Source organism: Rana temporaria, chromosome 6 (assembly GCF_905171775.1).
Source record: "Rana temporaria chromosome 6, aRanTem1.1, whole genome shotgun sequence".
Taxonomy (NCBI): Eukaryota; Metazoa; Chordata; class Amphibia; order Anura; family Ranidae; genus Rana; species Rana temporaria.
In genome coordinates this window covers 202322614-202347173 of record NC_053494.1, presented here as the reverse complement: position 1 = coordinate 202347173, position 24560 = coordinate 202322614, and the positions used below count along the sequence as shown (strand labels likewise).

General features: G+C 44.2%; 1 protein-coding gene across 2 annotated transcripts in view; it reads left to right on the top strand.

The window, feature by feature from the left end:
• ZRANB3 (zinc finger RANBP2-type containing 3) overlaps positions 1-24560 on the top strand; it is a 382760-nt gene that overhangs the window by 290491 nt on the left and 67709 nt on the right. Inside the window, exons 13-14 of one of the 2 annotated variants that reach the window (XM_040358099.1) lie at positions 10478-10967; positions 23133-23342. In XM_040358099.1, the coding sequence (XP_040214033.1) occupies positions 10478-10967; positions 23133-23342 (700 nt within the window). Of the gene's footprint in view, positions 1-10477; positions 10968-23126; positions 23343-24560 lie in introns of both variants that reach the window. The other variant, XM_040358098.1, reaches the window with a different exon arrangement.

Here is a 24560-nt window from a genome sequence, read left to right as displayed (position 1 = left end):
TCTAAACCAGATTGCGAAGCATTATTTAACTTGTTTATTTTCTCCAAGTCTCTGAGTAAAACATCCCTAAAGACCCTAACAGAACGAGTGAGACCTCCTGGAGGGTTATTGGTGTCAGTGGGTGGAATAGTGCCCCATTGTCTGTATCAGTGGGTGGAATAGTGCCTCATTGTCTGTATCAGTGAGTGGATAAGTGCCCCATCGTTGGTGTCAGTGGGACTTATAGTGCCCTCCTGGTATCATTGACTGAAATTATGCTGCATCGTTGGTGTCAGTGAATGGAATATTGCCCCAAGGGCCGGATAAAAGCAAGCAAAGGGCCTCATCCAGCCCCTGGGCCGTAGTTTGGAGACCACTACCCTATAGTATAAAAAAGAAGATGCACCACTGTTATTGTCAGTGGGACTAATAGTGGCCTCCTGGTATCATTGACTGAAATGATGCCGCATTGTTGGTGTCAGTGAATGGAATAGTGCCCCAAGGGCCGGATAAAAGCAAGCAAAGGGCACCATCCAGCCCCTGGGCCGCGGTTTGGAGACCACTTCCCTATAGTATAAAAAAAGAAGATGCACAAAAAGAAATGGTTCGTTACCCCTGGTGGTTTACTTGTTTGGATAATGAAACAAAGTATCTGATTGGTGACCATAGTCATATTTCCTAAAGTTTTTCTTCAGAATTTTCATAAATGGTACCAGAGCCGAGTCTTGTCTAAACCGATGACACTTACATAAAAATAACTTTTCTGATGTTTTGCTCCCAAAGAAGACTTTTTTTTTATTTTTTCCTTTTTATGCTAATAACCTCCTGTTGAACCTGCCTCCTGCTAGTCATTTACATGAAATGCCACTGACTGTAGGGAATGGCAACCAGTGATGGGGAGGGCGAGACAGATTGATAGGTAAATAACAACAATAAACATTTGTGGAGCAGATGGCGTGCGTGATATACAGAGGCCTCTCTTACGATCAGCCAAATCCGGAAATGTCACCGGGAAGCAAGGGGTGCAGCTTCTACAAATACATTAACACATTTGTTTCAAAGATAAATCTAGCCGCGGGTAAAAATTTTATGAAAGATCTGAACTAAGTGTTCTCTGCAGTTTCTAGCAGCCGAGTCGTTTAGATCTCTAAATATAACCTATTAACAATTTTTTGGGGATTCTGAAGCTGGGGAGCTCGTTACCCGTAGATAAGATTATCTTTTAACCACTTCAGCCCCAGAAGGATTGGCTGCTCAATGACCAGGCCATTCTTTGCGATTCAGCACTGCGTCACTTTCACTGACAATTGTGAGGTCGTGCGACATTGCACCCAAACAAAATTGACTTCCTTTTACCGCCCACAAATAGCTTTCTTTTGGTGGTATTTGATCATCTCTGCAATTTTTTATTTTTTGCGCTATAAACAAAAAGAGCAACAATTTAAAAAAAAAACACTATTTTGTTATTTTTGCTATAATAAATATTCCCATTTTTTTTTTTCTTAAAGCGTATTTTTTTTTCTCAGTTTAGGCCAATATGTATTTTTCTACATATTTTTGGTAATACAAATCGCAATAAGCGTATATTGATTGGTTTGCACAAAAGTTATAGCATCTGCAAAATAGGGGATAGATGTATAGCATTTTTTTTATTTTTTTTAATCATTAATGGCGGCGATCTGCGATTTTTAGCAGGACTGCAACATTATGGCGGACACTTTGACTCATTTTTGGGACTATTGGCATTTATACAGCGATTGGTGCTATAAAAATTCTCTGATTACTGTAAAAATGTAATTGGCAGGGAAGGGGTTGACACTAGGGGGAGATCGAGGGGTTAATTGTGCTATCTAGGGAGTGATTCTAACTGTAGGGGGAGGGGTACACACCATTGGTCTCCCCTCACCTGACAGGACGTGGATCTATGTGTTTACACACACAGATCCATGGTCCTGCTCTGTTATCGGGCAGTCGCGGGTGCTCAGCGGCAATCGCGGCCGCTGGGCATGCCCACCGGCTCCTGAGAGAAGTGGCTTGCGCGCGGGCGCCCCCTAGATGGCCGGGAAGCCCAGGACATCATATGATGCCCACCCAGGATGGGAGATCCCTTCTGCGGACGTCATATTACTATGGGCAGGGTATAAAGTGTTTAAAGTGTCTGTAAACCCACATTATATAAAACTATCAATAAATGGTGTATTAGATGCTGTTTCTACTCCCTCAGTCACTATGAGATTCATTTTCTGTATTCTGCAAAAAAACTGGTTGATCCTTCTTCTCTCTATCTCCTCCTTCTGTTCATGTCCCCAATGCAGCTAGCAATTTTGCAAGTATGGTAGCAGGTTTGCACATGCTCAGTTTTCAGTGAGTTTCTTCTATGCTGAGCATTTCCTCCCTATCACATCTGAGCAGCCCATGTGACTATAGAATCACATATGTGGGTGTATACACAGTGGTAAATGACAGCCCACTCCATCCCTCATCCATCCCTCATCCTCCATGCCCACTAACCAGCTAAATACAATGGGGTGGGCTATTACGTGTAGATTAACCAGATTCTCAAAGTTGTAGTTTGAGAGGCTGCAGTGTGTGTGTTGTGAGTGGAGAAATATGTGTTCCGAGCTTTCTGCAGGTTTTGTAATCCCAGATCGGGACCTGGAGTTTGAAGGTTCCAAAGAGTCTTGGATAGGGTGGAACCTTTGAATCTGGGTCCCGATTTTGCTAGACAACTGCCGCCTGTGCGAGTGCACGGGTGTGTGGGTTCAATATAAATCATATCTTGGCGTAACTCAAGGCAGTTTCTGCCATTTGGAGAGAGTGTCTCTGTGTAAAGATAGTGGTGAGCTCCAGCCCAGAGGGGTGACCTTCTCGGGAAACAAGACCCTATATTGGGGGTATTTCTTGCTCATAGGACTAGTAAAGTCAGGACAGCAACATGGTTCTGGAGAGACCGGGAAAGCTGAAGTGACTAGCGAGTCTACAGAGGTGGCTGGACAGATTCCTGAGAAGTGGGAGGGCCAGGCTACTGGGAGAACCCTGTCCAGAGACTAAGAATTGGTCCATGAAGTGAAGTTCTACAAGCATAGGCTGAGTGAGCCTAAAGAGTCTATGGTCTGGGAGACCAGGAAAGCCAAGTGACTGCATTTTCTATTGATGCTGTTTGAGTGAAGCCGTAACACCGGCATGGGAAGTCCATTTTATTTTTAGGGTTTTTTTTAAGGGGGGAACTTTATAATATAATGTTTTTAACCATAAGTATTTTCATAAAGCAGGGTTTTATTCATAGAGGAATTTTATATATAAATTTATAATTAAATTTTTATATTTTTCTATTATTATCATGTATCGACTTGGTCTAATGCATTTATCACTAGCATTTGTATTGAGTTCCTAGTTTGCTTCTCGATTCGAGGCATTTAATCTTTATACTATGTGACACACGACTATAGATCCATCCGCTCTGTGTGGATTAATATATGCGGAGCTAATGTTGTATATACGACATTGCCGCTGAAACCGGGACAGAGGCTGTCATTCAACCCCTCCCCTTAGCCTAATTGATTGACCCATTTAAGGACCTATCAGTGCGTGGCCAGGTACGCTTCCAGAAGACGTAGAATACGAAACGTAAGTCGAGGCGGTACCTGGTCACGCACGCACCAATCGTAACTTCCGGTCCCGCTGGTCTGTGGCGTTGGCAAGGTAGAATTCAAATTGTGATGAGGTGGGCGTGTTTTATGCTAATGAATCGTGACCCGACGTGATTGACGTTTTGAACGAACGGCGCATGCGCCGTCCGTGGATGTAACCCAGTGTGCATGCTCCAAATTACGCCGAAAAAGACTTATTGGTTTCGACGTGAACGTAAATTACGCCCAGCCCCATTCACGGACGACTTGCGCAAATTACGTAAAAATTTAAAAATTCGACACGCTTCCGACGTCCATACTTAACATTGGCTGCGCCATCTTTTTGGTGGAATATCTTTAGGCCTGAAAACACCTTGCTAAACGGCGTATCTTTACTGCGACGGGCAAGCGTACGTTCGTGAATAGGCGTATCTCGCTGATTTCTGCCTTCTAGGCGTAAATCAACGTACATTCCCCTAGCGGCCGGTGTAAATAGACAGCTAAGATACGACGGCGCCGGCGGTCATATCTTAGCTAGATTTAAGTGTATCTCAATTTGAGAATACACTTAAATATAGGACGGCGCAGATTTGGAGTTACGACGGCGTATCTACTAATACGCCGGCGTAACTCTACGTGAATCTGGCTATTTGCCTTCTCTCTTATTAATGGTTACATACGATAGAGAGAAGCAATCTGATCTGCTTAATAAATTAGTTTTGTATCTGTACTTTTTGTACTATCAATTGTGTTCAATTCGTGTGTTTTCTTAGCAACATCTTCTAATGGCAGCCTTATATCATAGACTGTCATCGTAAATTAGCACAACAAAGGTCAGCATAAGGTATAATTCATGTGTAATGGTGGTGGCCATCTGTCACAATGACTAGTGCTCACATGTTAGGAGCAGTGTATAGGAAAGGGGGTCACATGGGCCCATGAATTTATACCTAAAGCAATTAAATCGCAAGACCAGTGAAACCAGATACATCTAAAGTGGAATGCATATAGCGCCAACATGTTCCGCAGCAGTTTACAATGTACGTGGAGTCGTGTATATCGGAGCTTATTCTTATCACAGGTACATTGGCACACCAACTAGGATAAAGTGATATGTCTATGACCTTGTTGTTTCAGTTCTCGTACAGCAGGGGTGTCCAAACTTTTCTCAAAGAGAGCCAGATTTGATGAAGTGAACATGCGTGAGGGCCGACCATTTTGCCCGAAATTCTTTGAACCATTAAAATGCAGTCTAAGTGTGTTCATCAGAGCACTAATACACGGCCCAACAAGAATTATCTTGCCTTTGTGGCTGTGTGTGGTGAAGAGATGAGCTTGGGCGTGTTATTTGGATATAACGTATTTATCGGCGCATAACACGCACCTTCACTTTAAGAGGGAAGTTTCAGGTAAAAAATTAAATTTTAAATAACTGTGAAGCAAAATATGGGTCAGTGCCTATCAATTCAGCCTAATCAGTGCCCATCTGCAGCCTCACCATTTCCATGAATGCAGCCTAACCATTGCCATGAATGCAGCCTAACCATTGCCATCAGTGCAGCCTGTTTAATTTCCATCTGAAGCCTTGGAGGGGACAGGCAGGGTGGCGGGACGACCGCCGACAGATTACATACACAAGAATTCTTTTGTTTACATGGCGGCCTCTTTAATACAATGTCCTGCCTCCTATGATTGACAGAACAGTCAGGAGACAGGACTTTTAATTACAGCCGCCGCCGAGTAAACAGGAGATTCTCCTGTATGTAATCTGATGGCCCTCGTCCCGCCCCCTCCGAGGATGCGCTGATAAATACAGTATATATCTTTTGTGGCCCTGGGGGCCACAAAAGATATGTATATCCAAATTACCAGGGGGGCCACATTAAACTGGAATGTGGGCCGCAATTGGCCCACGGGCCGTACTTTGGACATGCCTGCCGTACAGCCTATGTCACATTTGTTGGATAGTGCAGCCAGTTTTTTATGCAATGTTCAGCTCAACTCAAGTACAATGTGGTGTCCAATTCTGAAAAACAATTATTTTGGGTCGGTGCACTTGTTTAAACCTTGGGGTGCTAGCCAGGTTTTAAAAGATAAATGTTAAAAGTACAGGTATCCTTTAATTAAAGTGATTGTAAATGCATATATATTTTCTTTAACCACTTCAGCCCCAGAAGAATTGGCTGCTAAATGAGCGGGCCATTTTTTGCGATTCTGCACTGCCAAGTGACAATTGCGCGGTCATGCAACGCTGTACCCAAACAAAATTGACGTCTTTTTTTCCCATTAAATAGAGCTTTGTTTTGGTGGTATTTGATCATCTCCGCAGTTTTTTATTTTTTTGCGCTATAAAAAAAGAGCGACGATTTAGAAAAAAACACAATATTTCGTACTTTTTACTATAATAAATATCCCAATTTTTTTTTTTAAAGCACATTTTTTCTCCGATATATGTATTCTTCTACATATTTTTGGTAATAAAAATCGCAATAATCATATATTGATTGGTTTGCGCAACGGTTAAAGCGTCTACAAAATAGAAGATAGATTTATAGCATGGTGGTGATCTGCGATTTTTATTGGGACTGCGACATTATGGCGCACACAAAGGACACTTTTGGGACCATTGGCTTTTATACAGCAATCAATGCTATAAAAATGCACTGATTACGGTATTAATGTCACTGGCGGGGACGGGGTTAACACTAGGGGGCTAACAAGAGGTTAACTGTGTTCCCTAGTGTGTTTCTAACAATGGGGGAGGGGACTGACCTAGAGGAAATTACAGATTGTGGTTCCTAGCTGTTAGGAACTCACGATCTGTCTGTCCTCACAAAACAGGGATTTGTGTGTAGAGACACACACACACACACGCACGTTCCTGTTCTGCCTCTCGTGCCCACAATCGATCGCAGCCGGCGGTCATCGCAACCGCCAGTCATGATCATCGGCACCCCCGAGATGCTGCGGGCGCACACACGCCTGCTATCCCGACGTACAGCTATGGTGGTTCGTGGGATTGCGCTGACCTGCCGCCGTATAACAACGGCGGCTGGTTGGCAAGTGGTTAAATAAGCAGAGCAGGTTATACTTGCCTTCTCTGTGTAACACCCCTTTCACACTGGGGCAGCCCGTGCATTTGCAGTACTTTACTGCTGTTTAAGCGGCGCTTTTCAGCTGCTAGCGGGACGCTTTTAACCCCAAAAAAGGGGTTAAAAACTCCTGTGCTGCGGTTCTTCCAAAAGGCTTTTCAGGCGCATTACAATCGCTGCCCATTCATTGCAATGGGTAGGGACATTTGGGGAGCGCTGTATACAGCTGTGTCTGTCCTTATTGATGATTGCCATGCTGTTCCTGTGCTTCCTTGTCGGCTGCTGTCCATTTGACCCAAGATTAAGGAGTAAGAGGGAATGTCTCCAACAGATACACAAATGGAAAAGCTTTATAACCTCCCTAACCTGTACCCCCCCCCCCCCCCCAGTTGGACTAGTTGGCCACCAACCCACACCAGTATGAAAATAGAAGTCCCTGTGTGCAGACTTTTGGCTGGTTAATTTAAGGCTTCATGTACACGGGACGCTGTTCAACCTCTCTTGAATGTTTGAACTTGACAGCTAAAAACCGGTGTCAAAAAACAAACAAACAGCCATTTAGCCGCGTCTACATGCCACGTTTGCGTCTAGAAACGTTTGAAAAAAAAAATATATATATATATATATATATTTATATGTAGATATATATAACGCATTGGCGTATACCGCGCACTTTTTTGCCCTGAAAATCAGGGCAAAATCGTGGGTGCGCGATATGCGCCGATACCCGCTTTCCCGCCACCGAGTTTGAATACTGCGCCGACATATACCGAGCGCAGTACACTCGTGTATAGTCGGGCAGTCTCGGCTCCTTCCGCGCTCACGTCCTGTACGTCCAGGACAGTAGCCGAGCCTGCCCGAGTGTACGGCGCTCGGTATATGCCGGCACAGTATTCAAACTCGGCGCGGGAAACGAGCGAGGAGGACGCCGCAGAAGGACGCCGGACCCGACGAAGAGGACACCCGAAGCCGCAGACGGACGCCGGACCCGACGAGGCCGCCGATGGACACCGTGTAAGACACCAAAAGTACAAAATCTTTTTTTCCACAGGAATTTCTGCCCAACTTTAGGGGTGCGCGCTATACGCGGGAGCGCGCTATACCCCAATAAATACGGCGTGTATATATATATATTTTGTTTTTGTTACAGTTAAAAATGTCTGTAAATGGAACGCGTTTTGCACTTGAAATGCCTCTAGACACAGCTTCTGGATGCATTTTTTTTTGGGGGTTCCACAAAAGTCTCTAAACTCAACTGCCTAGAAACGACTATAAATGACCCTGTATACATGTACTGATGAGATAACGTAGAGGAGCGTTCAGGAGCAGTTGAAAAAAATGAGAACCAGTACTCCATGACTACCTTGCAAGGAATCTGCCACTGTACAGCTGTAGCAGCAAGGTATTCTTATATTCATTTAGAAAATTCACAAAATCCTGATTTGCTATATTTCAATGTAATACAAATTAATACAACTCCACTTCTTTAGACCAGGTTTTCCTAATCACACAATTTTCAGCCTACAATTATAAAAAAATAAATGTACAAATCTAAATAAATATGTATGCTTTTATTTGGGGATTTTCAAATATTTTTTATCTTTAAAGGATAAGTTCACCCTTGGGAACATGTTACATGTTCCACTGATTTTTAGGGTGGAACATATAACATGTTCCCAATCCTGCAGCCGCTACCCGAAACATTGCCTCTAGTGACAGCAAGGTGGGGATCTTCTCCCCTTGCTGTCATCATTAAAATAAAAAAAATGCAGCTGTTGTGGAGCTCCGCCCACACAGCCCACAGCCGAGTCATCAATTTACAGATATTTTTTGCCTGTGAAAATGTGCATTTATTATTATATTTAGTCCTTTTTTTTTTTTTTTAAGAGAGCTTTGGGGAGTTTCTAACCCAGCCATTCTTAACCAGGGTTCCATGGGTTCCTCCAGAGGTGATTAGGGGTTCCTTGAGCTGTGGCTGATTTACCTCCTGTTTGATGGTGCCTACATAGTTCTGAGACAATTTCACTTGGAGGAGCCGGTGGTATGACACCGGGGATCTTTATCGCTCTCTGTAAGGCCTTGTACACACGGTCAGACCAAACCGATGAGAATGGTCCGACGGCCTGATGGTCTGATGTGCGTACACACCATCGTTCCAAAAACCGATCAGGTCAGAACGCGGTGACGTCAAACACACGACGTGCTGAATAAAACAAAGTTCAATGCTTCCAAGCATGCGTCGACTTGATTCTGAGCATGCGTGGGTTTTGAACCGATGCTTTCTGTACTAACCATTGGGCAGCGGTCTATGGGTTTGGTTTTGAAGCATGTTTTAAAATTTTGGACCGAAGGAAAACAGACCGATGGGCTATACACACGGTCGGTTTGGACCGATGAAACTGAACCTCGGTCCATTCTCATCGGTTTTGTCCGACCGTGTGTACGGGGCCTAAGGGGGCCATTCTTACCACCACTGTAAAAAAGGGCATTCTTCTCAATGACCACCAAAGTAAGGGGCATTGTTCCACACTGACCGCCAATGAATGGGTTTTATCAGGGGTTCCATGAGACCTGACATTTTATTTTAAGGGTTCCCCTGGGGTAAAAAGGTTGAGAAAGGCTGTTCTAACCAGTCTCAGAACATTTTATATGACATCTGTGAAACGCATTCAAACAGTACACCATTCATAGTTATAGAATTCTTTTGCTACAAAATATGATTGGGTAGGTAGTTAAGTATTTTCTTTTTCTTGATAGGATTTCATTGTAGTGTGATTGCTATATGTATTATAACTGAACTGTACAATTCACTACATTTAGATGAAATTTAGGGTTTTCAGATTCTAAATGGTTATGGGAATAATAAAGAAGCAATTTAGTCACATATTCAGTTTTTTTTATGTAGATGAGATAAAATTTACCATAATGTTTCATAATTAAGAATTTTCTCAGGCATAGTCACTGGTCAATCCTTAAAACGGAGGTTCACCCGCACATAACACTTTTTCCCCTTAGATGGATGCTCGTTTTGTCTAGGGGAATCGGCTAGTTGTTTTAAAATATGATCCGTACTTACCGTTTACGAGATGCATCTTCTCCGCCGCTTCCGGGTATGGGCTGCGGGACTGGGCGTTCCTATTTTGATTGACAGTCTTCCGAGAGGCTTCCGATGGTCGCATCCATCGCGTCACGATTTTGCGAAAGAAGCCGAACGTCGGTGCGCAGTATAGAGCCGCACCGACGTTCGGCTTCTTTCGGCTACTAGTGACGCGATGGATGCGACCGTCGGAAGCCTCTCAGAAGACTGTCAATCAAGAAGGAACGCCCAGTCCCGAAGACCCATACCCGGAAGCGACGGAGAAGATGCATCTCGAAAACGGTAAGTACGGATCATAATTTAAAACAACTAGCCGATTCCCCTAGACAAAACGAGCATCCATCTAAGGGAAAAAGATAAAAATATATATAATTGGGTGAACTCCCGCTTTAAGTTTAAGTCATAATGTCTGTTAGACAGAATTCTTGAACATATTTTTAAAGATAATACAGTTGTCGCATGAAGTGCACATTGTCTAAATCGTACAACTGTGTTGAATAGTAAAAAGTTGTGGCTTTGAAAGTGCTGGATAATACATCCAGAGTATACAATGGAATGGAGAGGCTGTACAATTAGAGAACGGGGTGGGATTGTACAATTTGTAGAGTAAGAGTGCAGAATTGGGCAGTGTGAAGTTAAACGCCAGAAAAAACGAACTGAATTTTTGTTTCTTTGCACAGTTTGAAAAAGAGAAGCAACATGACATCAGGAACTTCTTCTCACCTAACCCTGCTTCTGAGAAAAAACGCAAGAGAACAGAGGAAGACGCCGAGACTATGGAGCTACACGAGGAACACGAAGAAGAACCTGCTGTGCAGGAAGTGTCTGATGTGGGTACAGAAGTCTCAGTAGACACTGAAGTGATAGACATTGATGCACTCTTTACAGATGACGATTTTGAACAACAAGCCAAGCGTTTTCGGCCCACGGGTACACAGACTCTCAAATCCACCCCAAAAACCCCACGCGTTGGAAAAAGAAAGTCGTGGAGTGGCAAACCTTCTGCTTTGTTCTCCTCGCCTAAAACACGTGGTCTTTCCGAAGGTACCATGTCCACACCTCCGAGGCCTCCACTCTCTGAGAAACACTGGAACTGTGAGAGTTGTACCTACACCAATAATGCCCTGCTGCCTTACTGTGAGATCTGTGAAAGTCCCAAGAGCAAAAAATGTGAGTATGAGAGGCTAATAAGACTGTTTAGCTATGATTTTTTAAAGGGCATGTCAGGGCATTGCTCAGATTTAACCCCAAGCCTCCATTTCCCCCTCTATATCATGTGCCAGCATGTATAGCAAGAAACTACATTGATTATTCCTTCTGACATCATCACAAGGCTTGGTGAAGGTTAGTTCTCAGGCACGCCCTTAGAACTACATCTCCCAAGAGCCATTTTGGTACTCATGGTGTGGACAGGTTTTCCGTCAGATTTGGTGACCTGTCAAAACTTGCAGCAGACGTGATGTTCCGTCACGGCCATCTTGGTACACTTCCCACTTCCTCCTTCCGCCGAGGGGCTGCTAAGGGGAATAGTCAGATCACCCCTCCCTGTAGGCGATCGCCTGGGACACGTGACAGGTCCCAGGCAATCGTCTGTCCAATCGGATGGCGCAGCGGGTGCCCGGCCGTGAAGCCGAAAGCTGTCACGGTCGGGTGCCCACACTTAGAATGAAGACGCTGGCCGGAGAGGGGGGGGGAGCGGAGCGGAGCCCTGGCCGGCGCGTCGCTGGAACGTGGAGCAGGTGATTGTCTGTTTATTAAAAGCCAGCAGCTACACTTTTTGTAGCTGCTGACTTTTAATAAACATTAAAAATGACTGGAACACCCTTTTAACTGAGCTTATATCGTGAAATACAGTATCTGTGACAATGTATTGTGACAATTGTAATTGTATTTTTATTATTAGTTCAGAAAACAATAGAAAACAAAACGGGTACATAGCATCATGTACATCAAACAGAAAATTATCAGGGCATGAGAACAAATGGCCATGACACATTATCAGAACATTCTCATCTTGCTATGAAAACGGAAAATGGCTTTAAAGGTTAACAAAGGGCAGAAGTATACAGTATAGGGCATATATATTTGAGTGTCATCTCATAGTAAAGGGATCTACAGAGGGGCATTATAACGGAAGACACATACAAATTACACCAAGACAGACTCCAATAATACAATCAATTTATATGGTCCCCATAATCCGATTGGTCCCAGGGCCTCCAAATTTTGTTAAATTGAGAAACCGTGTCCTGAACAGTGGCTGTAAGGAACTCCATCCTTCTGATCTCCGCTATAAGTTGTACAAAATGTGACGCTGTTTTAGGCCTCGTACACACGACCAAACATGTTTGCTGAAACTGGTCCGCGGACCAGTTTCCGCGGACATGTTCGGTCGTGTGTACGGCAGACCGGACCGGATTCCTGGCCGAGCGGACAGGTTTCCAGCGGACTAATGTTTCTTAGCATGCTAAGAAACATGTCCGCTGGAAGCCTGTCCGTCGGACATGTTCGGTCGTCTGTATGACTCACTGGACACGTCCGCTCGGCCGAAAGCCCTCGCATGCGTCGAAGTGATTCGACGCATGCGTGGAAGCATTGACCTTCCAGGGTCGCACACGTCGCCGCGTCATCGTCACAGCCACGGCGCGGCCACGTCACCGCGTATCCTGTCCGCAGGGAATTTGGTCTGATGGTGTGTACAGCCATCAGACCAAATGATCCCAGCGGACATGTCCGATGAAAACGGTCCGCGCACCGTTTTCATCGGACGGGTCCCGTCGTGTGTACGAGGCCTTAATGTTGAATTTTAAAATTAACGGTCTTCTGCAGATTAGCAAAGATTTGAGATCAGCAGGCTTGCCATTGCTTTTAAAATGTAACATCAAAACAGTGTCACGAACTTCTAAATACTGAATTTGACGATTAAAGCTCAGTTTAGTGCAAGATTTCGATGAACACCTTTGGGATGAATTAGAGTGGAGACTGCGAGCAAGGCCTTCTCGTCCAACATCAGTGCCTGACTTCACAAATACGCTTCTGGAAGAATGGTCAAACATTCCCATAGACACACTCCTAAATTTTGGGAACGGTTTTCCCAGAAGAGTTGAAGCTGTTATAGCAGCAAAGGGTGGGCCAACTCAATATTGAACCGTACAGACTCATGCTGCGTACAGACGATCGGAAATTCCAACAACAAAACTGTGGCTTTTTTTCCAACGGATGTTGGCTCAAACTTGTCTTGCATACACACTGTCGCACAAATGTTGTTGGAAATTCCGAACGCCAAGAACACGGTCACGTACAAGAAGACGTACAATGGCACTATAAGACCCCTTTCACACTGAGGGCGTATTGCAGGCGATATAGCGTTAAAAATAGTGCCTGCAATCTGCCCTCAAACAGCTGAGCCAGAGGGCTTTCACACTGGAGCATTGCGCTAGCAGGACGAAAAAAAAAAAGTCCTGCTAGCCGCATCTTTGAAGCTGCAGCAAATACTGCAGCTGCTGACTTTTAATATATGGACACTTACCTGTCCTGGAGTCCAGCGACCTCTGCAGCAGAAGACGAGCGATCGCCGGTCACTCTGCTGCCCCCACCGCCATCCTGGGTGAGGGAATTAGGAAGTGAAGCGTTCCTGCTTCGCTGCCCGATTCCCTGCGGCGCATGCGCGAGTTGCACAGTGCCGTTTTCCTCACTGGTCCCTGCTGTGTTCTGGGAGCCGTGCGTTTCCCAGAACACAACAGGCTGGGGTGGGAAGTGACGCACTACCCGTAGACTCCCCGCAGAGAGGACTCCCGGAAGTGGGTGCAAATACCTGTCTAAAGTCTCGTACACACGATCGGACATCAAACAAACTTTCCCTTGGATTTTTGTCAGAAGCGAGTTGTCCGGTCACACCCATAGCATATACACGCTCTGACTTTTCTGCAAACTTTTCAAAAAATTTCCCAACATCACATGGTTTTTTTGCTCTTTACCGCCACCCATTGGTTAACTTCTGCTATTGTTGGTTGATTTTAACATTGGTTCTGAGCATGCGTATTTGCAGTTTGTACAAAAGTCTGATGGCTTGCTGTACACACGGTCGGACTAGGCACCATCAGACTTTTGTTGTCGAAAAGTTTGTCCGTTTGCAGACCGAACTTTTTGTCCGATGAATCCTGAAAAAGTTGGTCCGATGGAGCGTACACACGATCGGACAAATTTGAAAACTTGCAGATTTTGAAGTTTGTTGGCAAAAAGTCAGACCGTGTGTACAGGCCTTTAGATGGGTATCTGCACCCCCCTCCCCCCTGAAAGGTGTCAAATGTGACACCGGAGGGGGGGAGGGTTCCGATGAGTGGAAGGTCCACTTTGGGGTGGACCTCTGCTTTAAACCATGATGAAGGTACTCTAACCTCCCGAAATGTGTTGGTAAAAGAGAAAAAAACATTGTTTTATTCGGACTTTGGATATTGGCATTTATACTTTTCTCTGCAGCCCTTTTCATGAAGACCCCGTAGGAACTTCGGTACTTATCATTGTGACAGGAAGTCGGGTAAATCTGTGGGTGTTGTCACAAACGTGACATACATTTCTGCCTTGCTTAGACAATACACTAATCATTATTAGGCGTCGGCTGCGAGAAATAGCCAGACAAGGTCTAAGGGCGTTGAAAGACTCCAGCTGTTCAGAATGAGGCAATTAAGGCCTCTATAAGTATATAAGTAGCCCAATGGATTACCACTGAATTGGCTGCATCACTCCTAAGGCTGTGTGAGTAGGAGAGCAGTGCCAGAAGGTCTTCTGTGGAGGTGAGGAGAGGATTGATTTGTTATGTGTGAAACAAAATCAAAAGACTATTGTTTTGTGCTGTATGACCAGCACTGTCTACCCAGCAGTAGGCTGTGTTAGACTTCATAGATAGGTTCCTGTGTGGAAGGTAGACGCCCAGAGTGGCTAGGAGTTATTTTATGTTTGATTTTGGTTTATGCTGTTTGGATGCTTGCAATTGTTTTCCAACAAGATGGAAAAATAAACCAGAAACGTTGTTTTCAACCGTCTTCGACTACCAGTCTGTATAAATTCAGTGTGTGGTGAACCCATCCAAGGGGTCACACACCCCGCTACCGAGCTAACCCCTCACATCATCTAACTTTCGAATCCAAAGCACAAGGTGCACGCTATGCAGTGGGATCCACCTCCCTTCACCAATGTTTGCAGCGGCTGTATGACAGTAAAATATTGAATAAACCTCCTCCTCATACAGAAGCTTGACATTCAAGCTCTTCTACAGAAGCTTGCCTAACATGTTTCAGTCCTTTGTTGACATTTGTGTCGTCTGCGGGCATTGCAGCGGCGGTTTTCTCTGCTCCAAGCTTTCCCAATACACTCCAAAGGCATTTTATTTTCTGCAAACCACCATTTAGCTTTGACGGCAATTTTTTTTCCCCCTGGTATTTAGGGGATTAATTCCACCAATAAAAGAGACCGGGTAAGCGACACAATTAGATGCTACAGCGGTGGGTAATTTGTATACAGCCTTCTAAATGTTATAATACGCTTAACAGCAAATTTCACCGTCTAAAAGAGGCAAATGAGGTTATGCAGATTTGAAAAGTCAGCATGGGGGGGGGGGAAGGGGGGGCGACAACCCGAGATCCCACCTGAGCATCAATCTGTGAACGCGTCTCCTCACAAAGTGAAAGGTGCCAATTTCTGTCAAGAACGTATGTTGAGAACTGCGATGGCATGGCATTATGCTGGCACAAATGGACATTTCTGATTAATGTCAGCAGGATGCGAATTCAATGGGCAGGAGCGGAGGTCCTGTTGCCATGGCAGCAAATAAGCCTAACATTCATTGCCCCGCTGTTTTCTTTCACCCGTCTGGAGATTTATGATGAAAAGGGCAATGAAATTATAGATTTTTAGTTCTTTCACTGACTAATGACGCTGCGTTTGCATTACATTGTAACTAGCTTGCAGTTTGCCAGATCCTGCGAGGTAAAGTTTGACGCATTCCAGGAAAGTTTCTTAAAGTCGGTGTCGCGGGATAAGATTTGTTGGGTCCCAATTACTTTATTTTTTCTTTAGTTTATTTTTTATTATAGCTATACGGGGAGATTAGCAAATATTGTCCGTATACAAGAGTCGTCCTGTGTATTCTTCTTGAATTGAGTGTACTTTGTGTATTTCTTCCAGATCTGTGCAGGAATCCAGTGTGAGACTTTGCCTTCCTGTAATAAAGACCGCTCACTGCTGCTCTCTCTCCTTGTGCAGAGTGACTGGTCTGGTCTCCGCCCCTTCCTGTAGTTTTCTGCAGGCATAGTGTTGTGGGTGGGGCTTGCTGGGTCCCTCCCACAGCTCTATCTGTACATGCTATGAACTAGAGCTGCATGATTCTGGCCAAAATGAGCATTTTTTTGCTTAGAATAAAGATCACGATTGTCGCGAAGGAAAATCTTTCCCATTATACAAAAAAATTTGGGCTAAGTTTAGTTTGTTTATTTTTTAATTCTTTAAAGTAATTTTTTCACAAAAAATTGCATTTGAAATACCGCTGCGCAAATACCGTGCGATATGAAATATTGCAACAACCACAATTTTATTGTCTATGGTCTCTGCTAATATATATTTATGGTTAAACTTTCCTAATTTACACACAGAAGTCTATTCCTTTGATGTAAAAGACAAATTGTTACAATGTTTAGACTTAATGTTCCACTGATAAAGAATGTTCTGATACTTGGTAGACTGCTGGATTTTACAGCTGTGGCTTCAGAAGAGCAGAGAGAATTCTCTGCATAGAAAGAAAAATACTTTGTCAAGATCGCAACGGGAAAAAATCACGTTAACGATTCTTTTTTTTTTAAATCAGAAAGGTGTTTATTGAACATAGACAGACAGAAAGAACAAACAGCACAACTTTCCAATGCACAGACAGATGTTGGATCCATTAAAACTTACAGCATACATGAATAAACATTTGCCCCACCCTGCACCCACAGCCATCCTCCTCCCCCTCCATCAGGTATACATGCCAGCCCGCCACAATATATGTCAATGCAACCCACATTCCTTCATGACAACAGTATTACACTCGTTTACAGACACCTTAGAAGTCTAGTCATGACAAGTTCCCTGGGACTCAGACCTGGCGTATCCAGCCACATCGCCCATATTCTCTCAAACCTGCCAGGACACCCTCTATGTTGATAGATATATCTTTCCATAATTCACGCATTCCCCACATGGGTAATCCACGAGGAATGGGTTGGCGGAGAGGCAGACTTCCATCCCATTAAGATTAATTTCCTGGCTTGGAACAGTACTCTAGAGATTGCTACCTTGGTCAGCTCCTCGGGAACTGCATCCTCCAGCACCCCCAATAGGCAACACATAGGATCAATAGGAATCTTGGTCTGGAAAACAGAGTTAATTGTCCCCACCACCCCATTCCAGTACCTGTGCAGCTTCGGGCACCGCCACAGGAGATGTATAAGGTCCCCATCGTGCTGCTGACAGCGGCAGCACAACGAGTCCACCAGCCTACCCATCCGCGTTAACGATTCTTGGCGATTAATATCTACTATGTACGCGACAGTGATGATGTCATTGCTACTATTTCAAGGTTAAAAAAAAATTACTTTTAATACTTTATTGCTTTTGAGGAATATACTTATAGTGGAGTTACACCCACTTTTGCAAGGTGGTCTTAAACTAAAGACTACCCCTTGTTTTTGGATATCTATTTTTTCCTTACCTTTTTAGAATAAGGTGACTTCATGTCCTCTTCTACAGCAAGCCCTCCTCCTTCTCCCCTGTTGCCTTCTGGGACCTGTGTGTGTCCCAGAAGACAAGCTGGCCATTCACAAAGTGCCGCGTGATTCGCACATGCTCAGTAGGAAACTGGCTGTGAAGCCTGAAGGCTCCACTGCCAGTTTCCCTTAGTTGGAATGGCGGCGTTTGCACCCGAGATGCTGGACGAATCGGCCTGGGGGGGGGGGGGGGATACCACTGGCTCTTTGGACAGGTAAGTGTCCTTATTATAAGTCAGCAGCTACAGTACTTGAAAAAAAAATGTGGCTGGAACTCTGCTTTAAATGATTTTGTGCCTGGGGTTCAGCAATAATCCGATTCCTACAACCTATTAGTTGTATTTTCTTTATTATAGTTTCTTTTTTATAGTTATTTACCTATACCTTCTTCCATTGTATTTCTGCAAAGTTCACTACACTGTGTTTTTCTTGCCCCACCTTTATTTTTTATTTTAAACATAGTAGTTCAGTGTTTCATAACCCTCAACAGATCATATTTTCAGGATCTCCTTCACCTTGCACAGTTGTTTTAAAGAACAAGTAGAGCCAAAGCTTGTTTGGCTGTACTTCTCCTGTGAGGAGTGCAGTGTGTTCTGCCCTCCTGTGACCCGTTTTCAAGCTGCACCAGGTTTGGGAAAGATTGTGACCATATGTTTGGGATCTGCCCACATGCCTGGACCGGCACTTGGCACAGCCTCTCAGCAAGCTGCTGAGAGCCTGAGCCAGCTGCTTCCGCCCCCTCTACAGCCCAGTGCTCCGGTGAGTGCTGGATTGGCAGCGCAGAGAGCGGTGACTGACAGTCATCAGATCTCTGAGAACTGAGCGATCAGCGGTGGTCGCTCAGTTCCCAGCCTTAGAGGCAGCAGAGGACAGATGCCGCATCAACTTGGGTAAGTTGGATTGTACAATACATATTTTTTCCATACTTTACTCTTTTAAAGTGTAACAAAAGCCTGTAGGCAGGTGCTGTCTATTTACTCCACGGTAGGTGGCGCTCGACTGCAGCGGCATTGCAGTTGAAGGTGAAGTCAAGAGGAACATGGTTCCTTTATGGTTTCTCTATTTAGGCACAGACCACCCAGGCTGCATTCCTCCCCTTCATGGCAGACACTTAGGGCATATCAGAGACCATCTGCTCCACTGCACATTGTTGTTACATTCTGTAAGTGTTCCTGGTCGGGCACCTTCCTGCTTGGTTTGTTGTGAATTTTTGAACTTGAACATTAATGCAAGTTCTATTCTCTGCAAATGTTTACTGGCGTAGCACCTCCCCACAAGCCTAGCTATAGCTATACTTAAAAACTTTCTCTCCCCCCATCCACTTACCTATCCTGCCTACGTTCCATTCCCCCATCCACCTACCTATCCTGCCTACGTACTCTCTCCCCATCCACCTACCTATCCTGCCTACGTTCCATTCCCCTCATCCACCTACGTATCCTGCCTACGTTCTCTCCCCCCATCCACCTACCTATCCTGCCTACGTTCTTGCCCCCCATCCACCTATCTATCCTGCCCATTGCGAGGAGCCAAAAAAAACTGTGCAAGATTGAAGGGAAGGCTGGAGGTCAGATATAAAGTGACCCTGTCATCAATTTCACGGTTGCAGGTGGTTTTAACCCTTTCTCGGCCACTAGCGGGGTTTAAAACGCCCACTAGCGGCCGAATAGCGCCACGCTGTGAAATATTTTTAGCGGCGCTTTACCGCAAACACACCCACCGCCCCAGTGTGAAAGGGGCCTTAGTGTTTGGCTGAAGCCATTTATCAATTAAATATGTTTACTCTTTTTGACATAAATGAGTTTGAATGGCTATTAAAAGTAACCATCCTCACCTGTGATCTGTTTGCTTGTAATCAGAGTGTGTGTATAAAAGGTCAATGAGTTTCTGGACTCCTGACAGACCCTTGCATCTTTCATCCAGGGAAAGCAGAATAATTGTCAAAGGATCTGCAGGAAAAGGTAGTTGAACTGTATAGAACAGGAAAGGGACATAAAAAGATATCCAAGAAATTGAGAATGCCATTTAGCAGTGTTCAAACTCTAATCAAGAAGTGGAAAATGAGGGGTTCTGTTGAAACCAAACCACGGTCAGGTAGACCAACTAAAACTTCAGCCACAACTTCCAGGAAAATTGCTCGGGATGCAAAGAAAAACCCACAAATAACTTCAGGTAAAATACAGGACTCTCTAAAAACATGTGGTGTGGCTGTTTCAAGATGCACAATAAGGAGGCACTTGAAGAAAGATGGGCTGCATGGTCGAGTCGCCAGAAGAAAGACATTACTATGCAAATGCCACAAAGTATCCCACTTACAATACACCAAATAGCACAGAGACAAGACTCAAACCTTCTGGCACAAAGTCATTAGGATTGATGAGACCAAAATGTAGCTTTTTGGCCACAACCATAAACTCTACATTTGGAGACGAGACAACAAGGCTTATGATGAAAGGTCCACCATTCCTACTGTGAAACACGGAGGTGGATCACCGATGGTTGTGGATGTGTGAGCTACAAAGGCACAGGAATTTTGGTCAGAATTGTTGGCAAGATAAATGCAGTATGTTATCAAAAAATACTGGAGGAACATTTGCATTTATCAGCCAGGAAGCTGCGCATGGGACGTACTTGGACATTCCAACATGACAATGATCCTAAACACAAGGCCAAGTCCACCTGTCACCTGTCAGAATAAAGTGAAGGTTCTGGAGTGGCCATCTGTCTCCTGACCTCAATATCATTGAGCCCCTCTGGGGAGATCTCAAAACATGCCGTTCATGCAAGACAGCCCAAGAATTTACAGGAACTGGAGGATTATTGTCAAGAGGAATGGGCAGCTTTACCATCTGAGAAGATAAAGAGCCTCGTCCACAAAAGACTTCAAGCTGTCATTGATGTTAGAGAGATCAATACACGGTATTAAGAACTGGGGTATGTAAATTTTTGATCAAGCTCTTTTGGGTAGTTTCTGTTGCCATTATGATTTAAAAAAAAGTAAACACAGTTGATTGATAATAAATGGCTTCAGCCAAACACTAACCACGAGTGAAAGAAAAGTTTTTGCGGTGTTATTCATATTCTCTGAAAAATGGGACAGAAATCAAACTCTGCCAGGGTATGTAAACTTATGAGCACAACTGTATGTGTGTGTGTGTGTGTGTATATATGTGTGTGTGTATATATACACACACACACACACACACACACAGTAAAACCTTGGTTTGCGAGCATAATTCGTTCCAGAAACATGCTTGTAATCCAAAGCATTTTTTTTTACAGGGTATAAAAGAGAAGAGAAGCACCTCTAAGTGTAGCAATTTGGTAAATGTTGTACCTTCATTAAATGGAACCATATTGCTACACTTAGAGGCTCCTCTCTCTTCTTTTTTTATACTCCGTTGTGACATGACGCTACTCTTATATCAAGACATCGCTTGTATATCGAGGCAAAATGTATTAAAACCAAAGTTTTTCTGTGTATATGTACTGTATGTGTAATATATATATATATATATATATATATATATATATATATATATATATATATATATATATATGATGGAAAAGTGAAAAAAAATAATAATAATGATGGTTCATGTGGTTACAGTGTTTCATGATGGAGTAATTGTCAGTCAAACTATCAGAGCACTAAAAAGTGGCCTGGTATTGAAGGGTTTTTACTGGTACCCAAGTGGCCAAGGGTTACTGAACTGCAACAAAGAAAAAACAGATCTCCTGCCTTACACGGGGCTGTGTGTAATTTCTGTGTAAACCAAAGGAGTGGGTGGATAGAAATGCAAATCCTTCATCAGGTAGAATGTCTTTCATTGGTACCTTTAGCGATTTGATTGGAATATCACTTTAATATGTGCTGTTTCATATGTGGAGATAAAAAAAATACAGCAGGGTGACCTAGTGGTTAGAACTTCTTCCTTGCAGCACTGGGATCCTCAGTTCAAATCCTGGCCAAAACAGTATCTGCATGGAGTTTGCTTGCGTGAGTTTCCTCCACGGACATGTTGGTAGGTTAACTGGCTTTTTTGTATGTGTATGCATGTGAGATTTAATATTAGATGTAAATATACAGGGGCAGATCCTCGTACAGCGGCGCATTCATGCGCCGGGCGTAGCATATCTAAGATACACTACGCCGCCGTAACTTTTTTTTTTTTTTTCCAAATCCTGAAAGAATCCGCGCCGTAAGTTACGGCGGTGTAGTGTATCTTTGCCGGCGTAATGGCGCCTAATTCAAATGGATGTAATGGGTGCGTGTTTTAATGTAAATGCGTCGTGACCCAACGTAAACAATGTTTTTTTTAACTGCGCATGCGCCGTCCGTGGGGGGTATCCCAGTGCGCATGCTCGAAATTAACCCGGAAAAAGCCAATGCTTCCGACGGTGACGTCATTCTACGCAAATCCCTATTCGCGAACGACTTACGCAAGCGACGTAAAAATTTCAAATTTCTACGCGGGAACGACGGCCATACTTAACATTGAGTACGCCTCAGAACAGAAGCTTTAACCACTTAAGGACCGGACCAATATGCTGCTAAATGACCCAAGGGGTTTCTACAATTCGGCACTGCGTCGCTTTAACAGACAATTGCGCGGTCGTGCGACGTGGCTCCCAAACAAAATTGGCGTCCTTTTTTCCCCACAAATAGAGCTTTCTTTTGGTGGTATTTGATCACCTCTGCAGTTTTTATTTTTTGCGCTAAAAAAAAAAATAGAGCGACAATTTTGAAACAAATGCAATATTTTTTACTTTTTGCTATAATAAATATCCCCCAAAATCATATATAAAATTATTTTTTTCCTCAGTTTAGGCCGATACGTATTCTTCTACCTATTTTTGGTAAAAAAAATGGCAATAAGCTTTAATGATTGGTTTGCGCAAAATTTAAAGCGTTTACTAAATAGGGGATAGTTTTATTTTATTTTTTTTTACTACTAATGGCGGCAATCAGCGATTTTTTTTCGTGACTGCGACATCATGGCAGACACTTCGGGCAATTTTGACACATTTTTGGGACCATTGTCATTTTCACAGCAAAAAATGCATTTAAATTGCCGGCGTAATCCTTTTGTGGATCTGCCCCACAATTTGTAAAGTGCTGTAAAATACATGTAATAACTAAAGTAAAAAATGCACTTTTTCATTTTTTAAGGCCTATTGGTGCTTCACAAGCCCTAACGAAAAATCTCAATCAACTTTTGTTTTTTTTTCGTGCCCATTTGTGACAATAGAAAAACTTGTCAATTTATTGTAAGGTAAAAGCAGAAGGAAAGCTCGGCACATCTGAGCCATAAAGAAAGCCTAGGTCCGTATATTGCTACAACCAGAAGAGCCGTCCTGCCGTGTAAGTAATGTGTGTTGTGTACATAGGTAGCGGGCCCGGTCACGGAGGGCCACTCAGGTGTTCAGGAACACGCTGCAGCTATCACATCCCTTAATGCGGTTTTCAGCATGACCTTAATACGTTGCTTTGCAGAAGACTGACAGCTTATTGTTTCCCTTTGCCCAGCGACAGGCTCCAAAAATGAGGCAGCCGCTGTACCAGGCGTTGAAGAGGAGAAGGAAAATCAAAGCCGGAGTGATGGGGATAATGAGCCTGTCGACTGTGCTCAGCAGGAGTCGCCCCCCGCTCCACCGAGCGACTTACAAGGGGATCGTTTACCAAACATCCAAAACGAGAACTTGGAAGGCCACCCCGGGGAGAACTCAACAGCCACTGAACCAGGTAATGTTCATCGAACGCTCCCCTCCATGACCAGCGCCGCTGACTGTTTAATCGACACAGAGACTTGCTATTGGATGAAGAGGGAGTTGGATCAGACTGGGGAGTTGGTTTTCAATGTTCTTCTGTTTGTTTAATTAACCTTTTTATAATGTCTTTTTATCACCACTTGGCGCCAGGGTTTTTTTTTTTTGCATCCCATCAGGTAAGCCATTTCAGGACGACTCCAGACTTTATTAATGTGCCAGGAGAGGTTCAGCTAATCCAGCTCTCGGACTAAGCGGGAGCATTGCGGCTGTTTATGGGCCTACTCTTTATAGCAGTGGATTTATTTCTTAACTCTTGTTTAGTCCTGGCAATTCCTTCTGCTTCTTCTTCCCTGCGGCTTTCTCTATCTTTATTCTGACAGTATTGCCTCAGTCTTCTCTCTGCGCTCTCATCACTTTCTCTATAAGTTCTATTCCGTTGCCCGCTGTGGTCTTCATGTCTCCATTCACTTTGTTGAGTTCCTACTGTGTTTCAATGTTACTGCCTTTCCAGTGTGTTGCCATATTGTTCACGGTGTAGTCTTAGGAGCCTCTCTTTCCAAACACTTCCATGTTTAGCTTTTTGGAAAAGTCTTTCAAGGAAGGACAGTACTTATTCCCGTAAACAGGATAGTAACCGATCACCTACGTGGTATTTACTTCACCCTGACTTCCCAAGACTCAGCAGTCCTTCCCAGGAGCACAATTGGGAGACTTAGGCCCAGATTCACAGAGAGGTGGGCGCACATTACGCCGCCGTAACACGTACGCCGACGCAGCGCGGAGAGGCAAGCACTGCATTCAGCAAGCTATTGCTCCCAATGCTGCGTCGGTGTGGCGTAGGTTTCGAAGGCGCAGGCCGGCGTAGGTGGAAGTGGGCGTGACCCATGCAAATGAGGCGTGGCCCCATGCAAATGATGGGCCGAGCGCGAGACAGATACGTATCACGTGGACGCATGCGCCTGCGCACAATCACGTCGGAACACCCGGCCTAAACTACGCCGGATCTCTGTGTACGGCGTGAACGTAACCTACGCCCAGCCAGACACAGTCCAATGTAAAATATGCAGGCTTGTGTTCCCTGGTGCAGACCTTTGCATGTCTGCTGCTGGGTTGCACCTCCTTTATGGGGCATAACTTTACACCGGACGTACAACTTACGCGCACCTCTCGTAGCCTGCGTCGGGCGCACGCA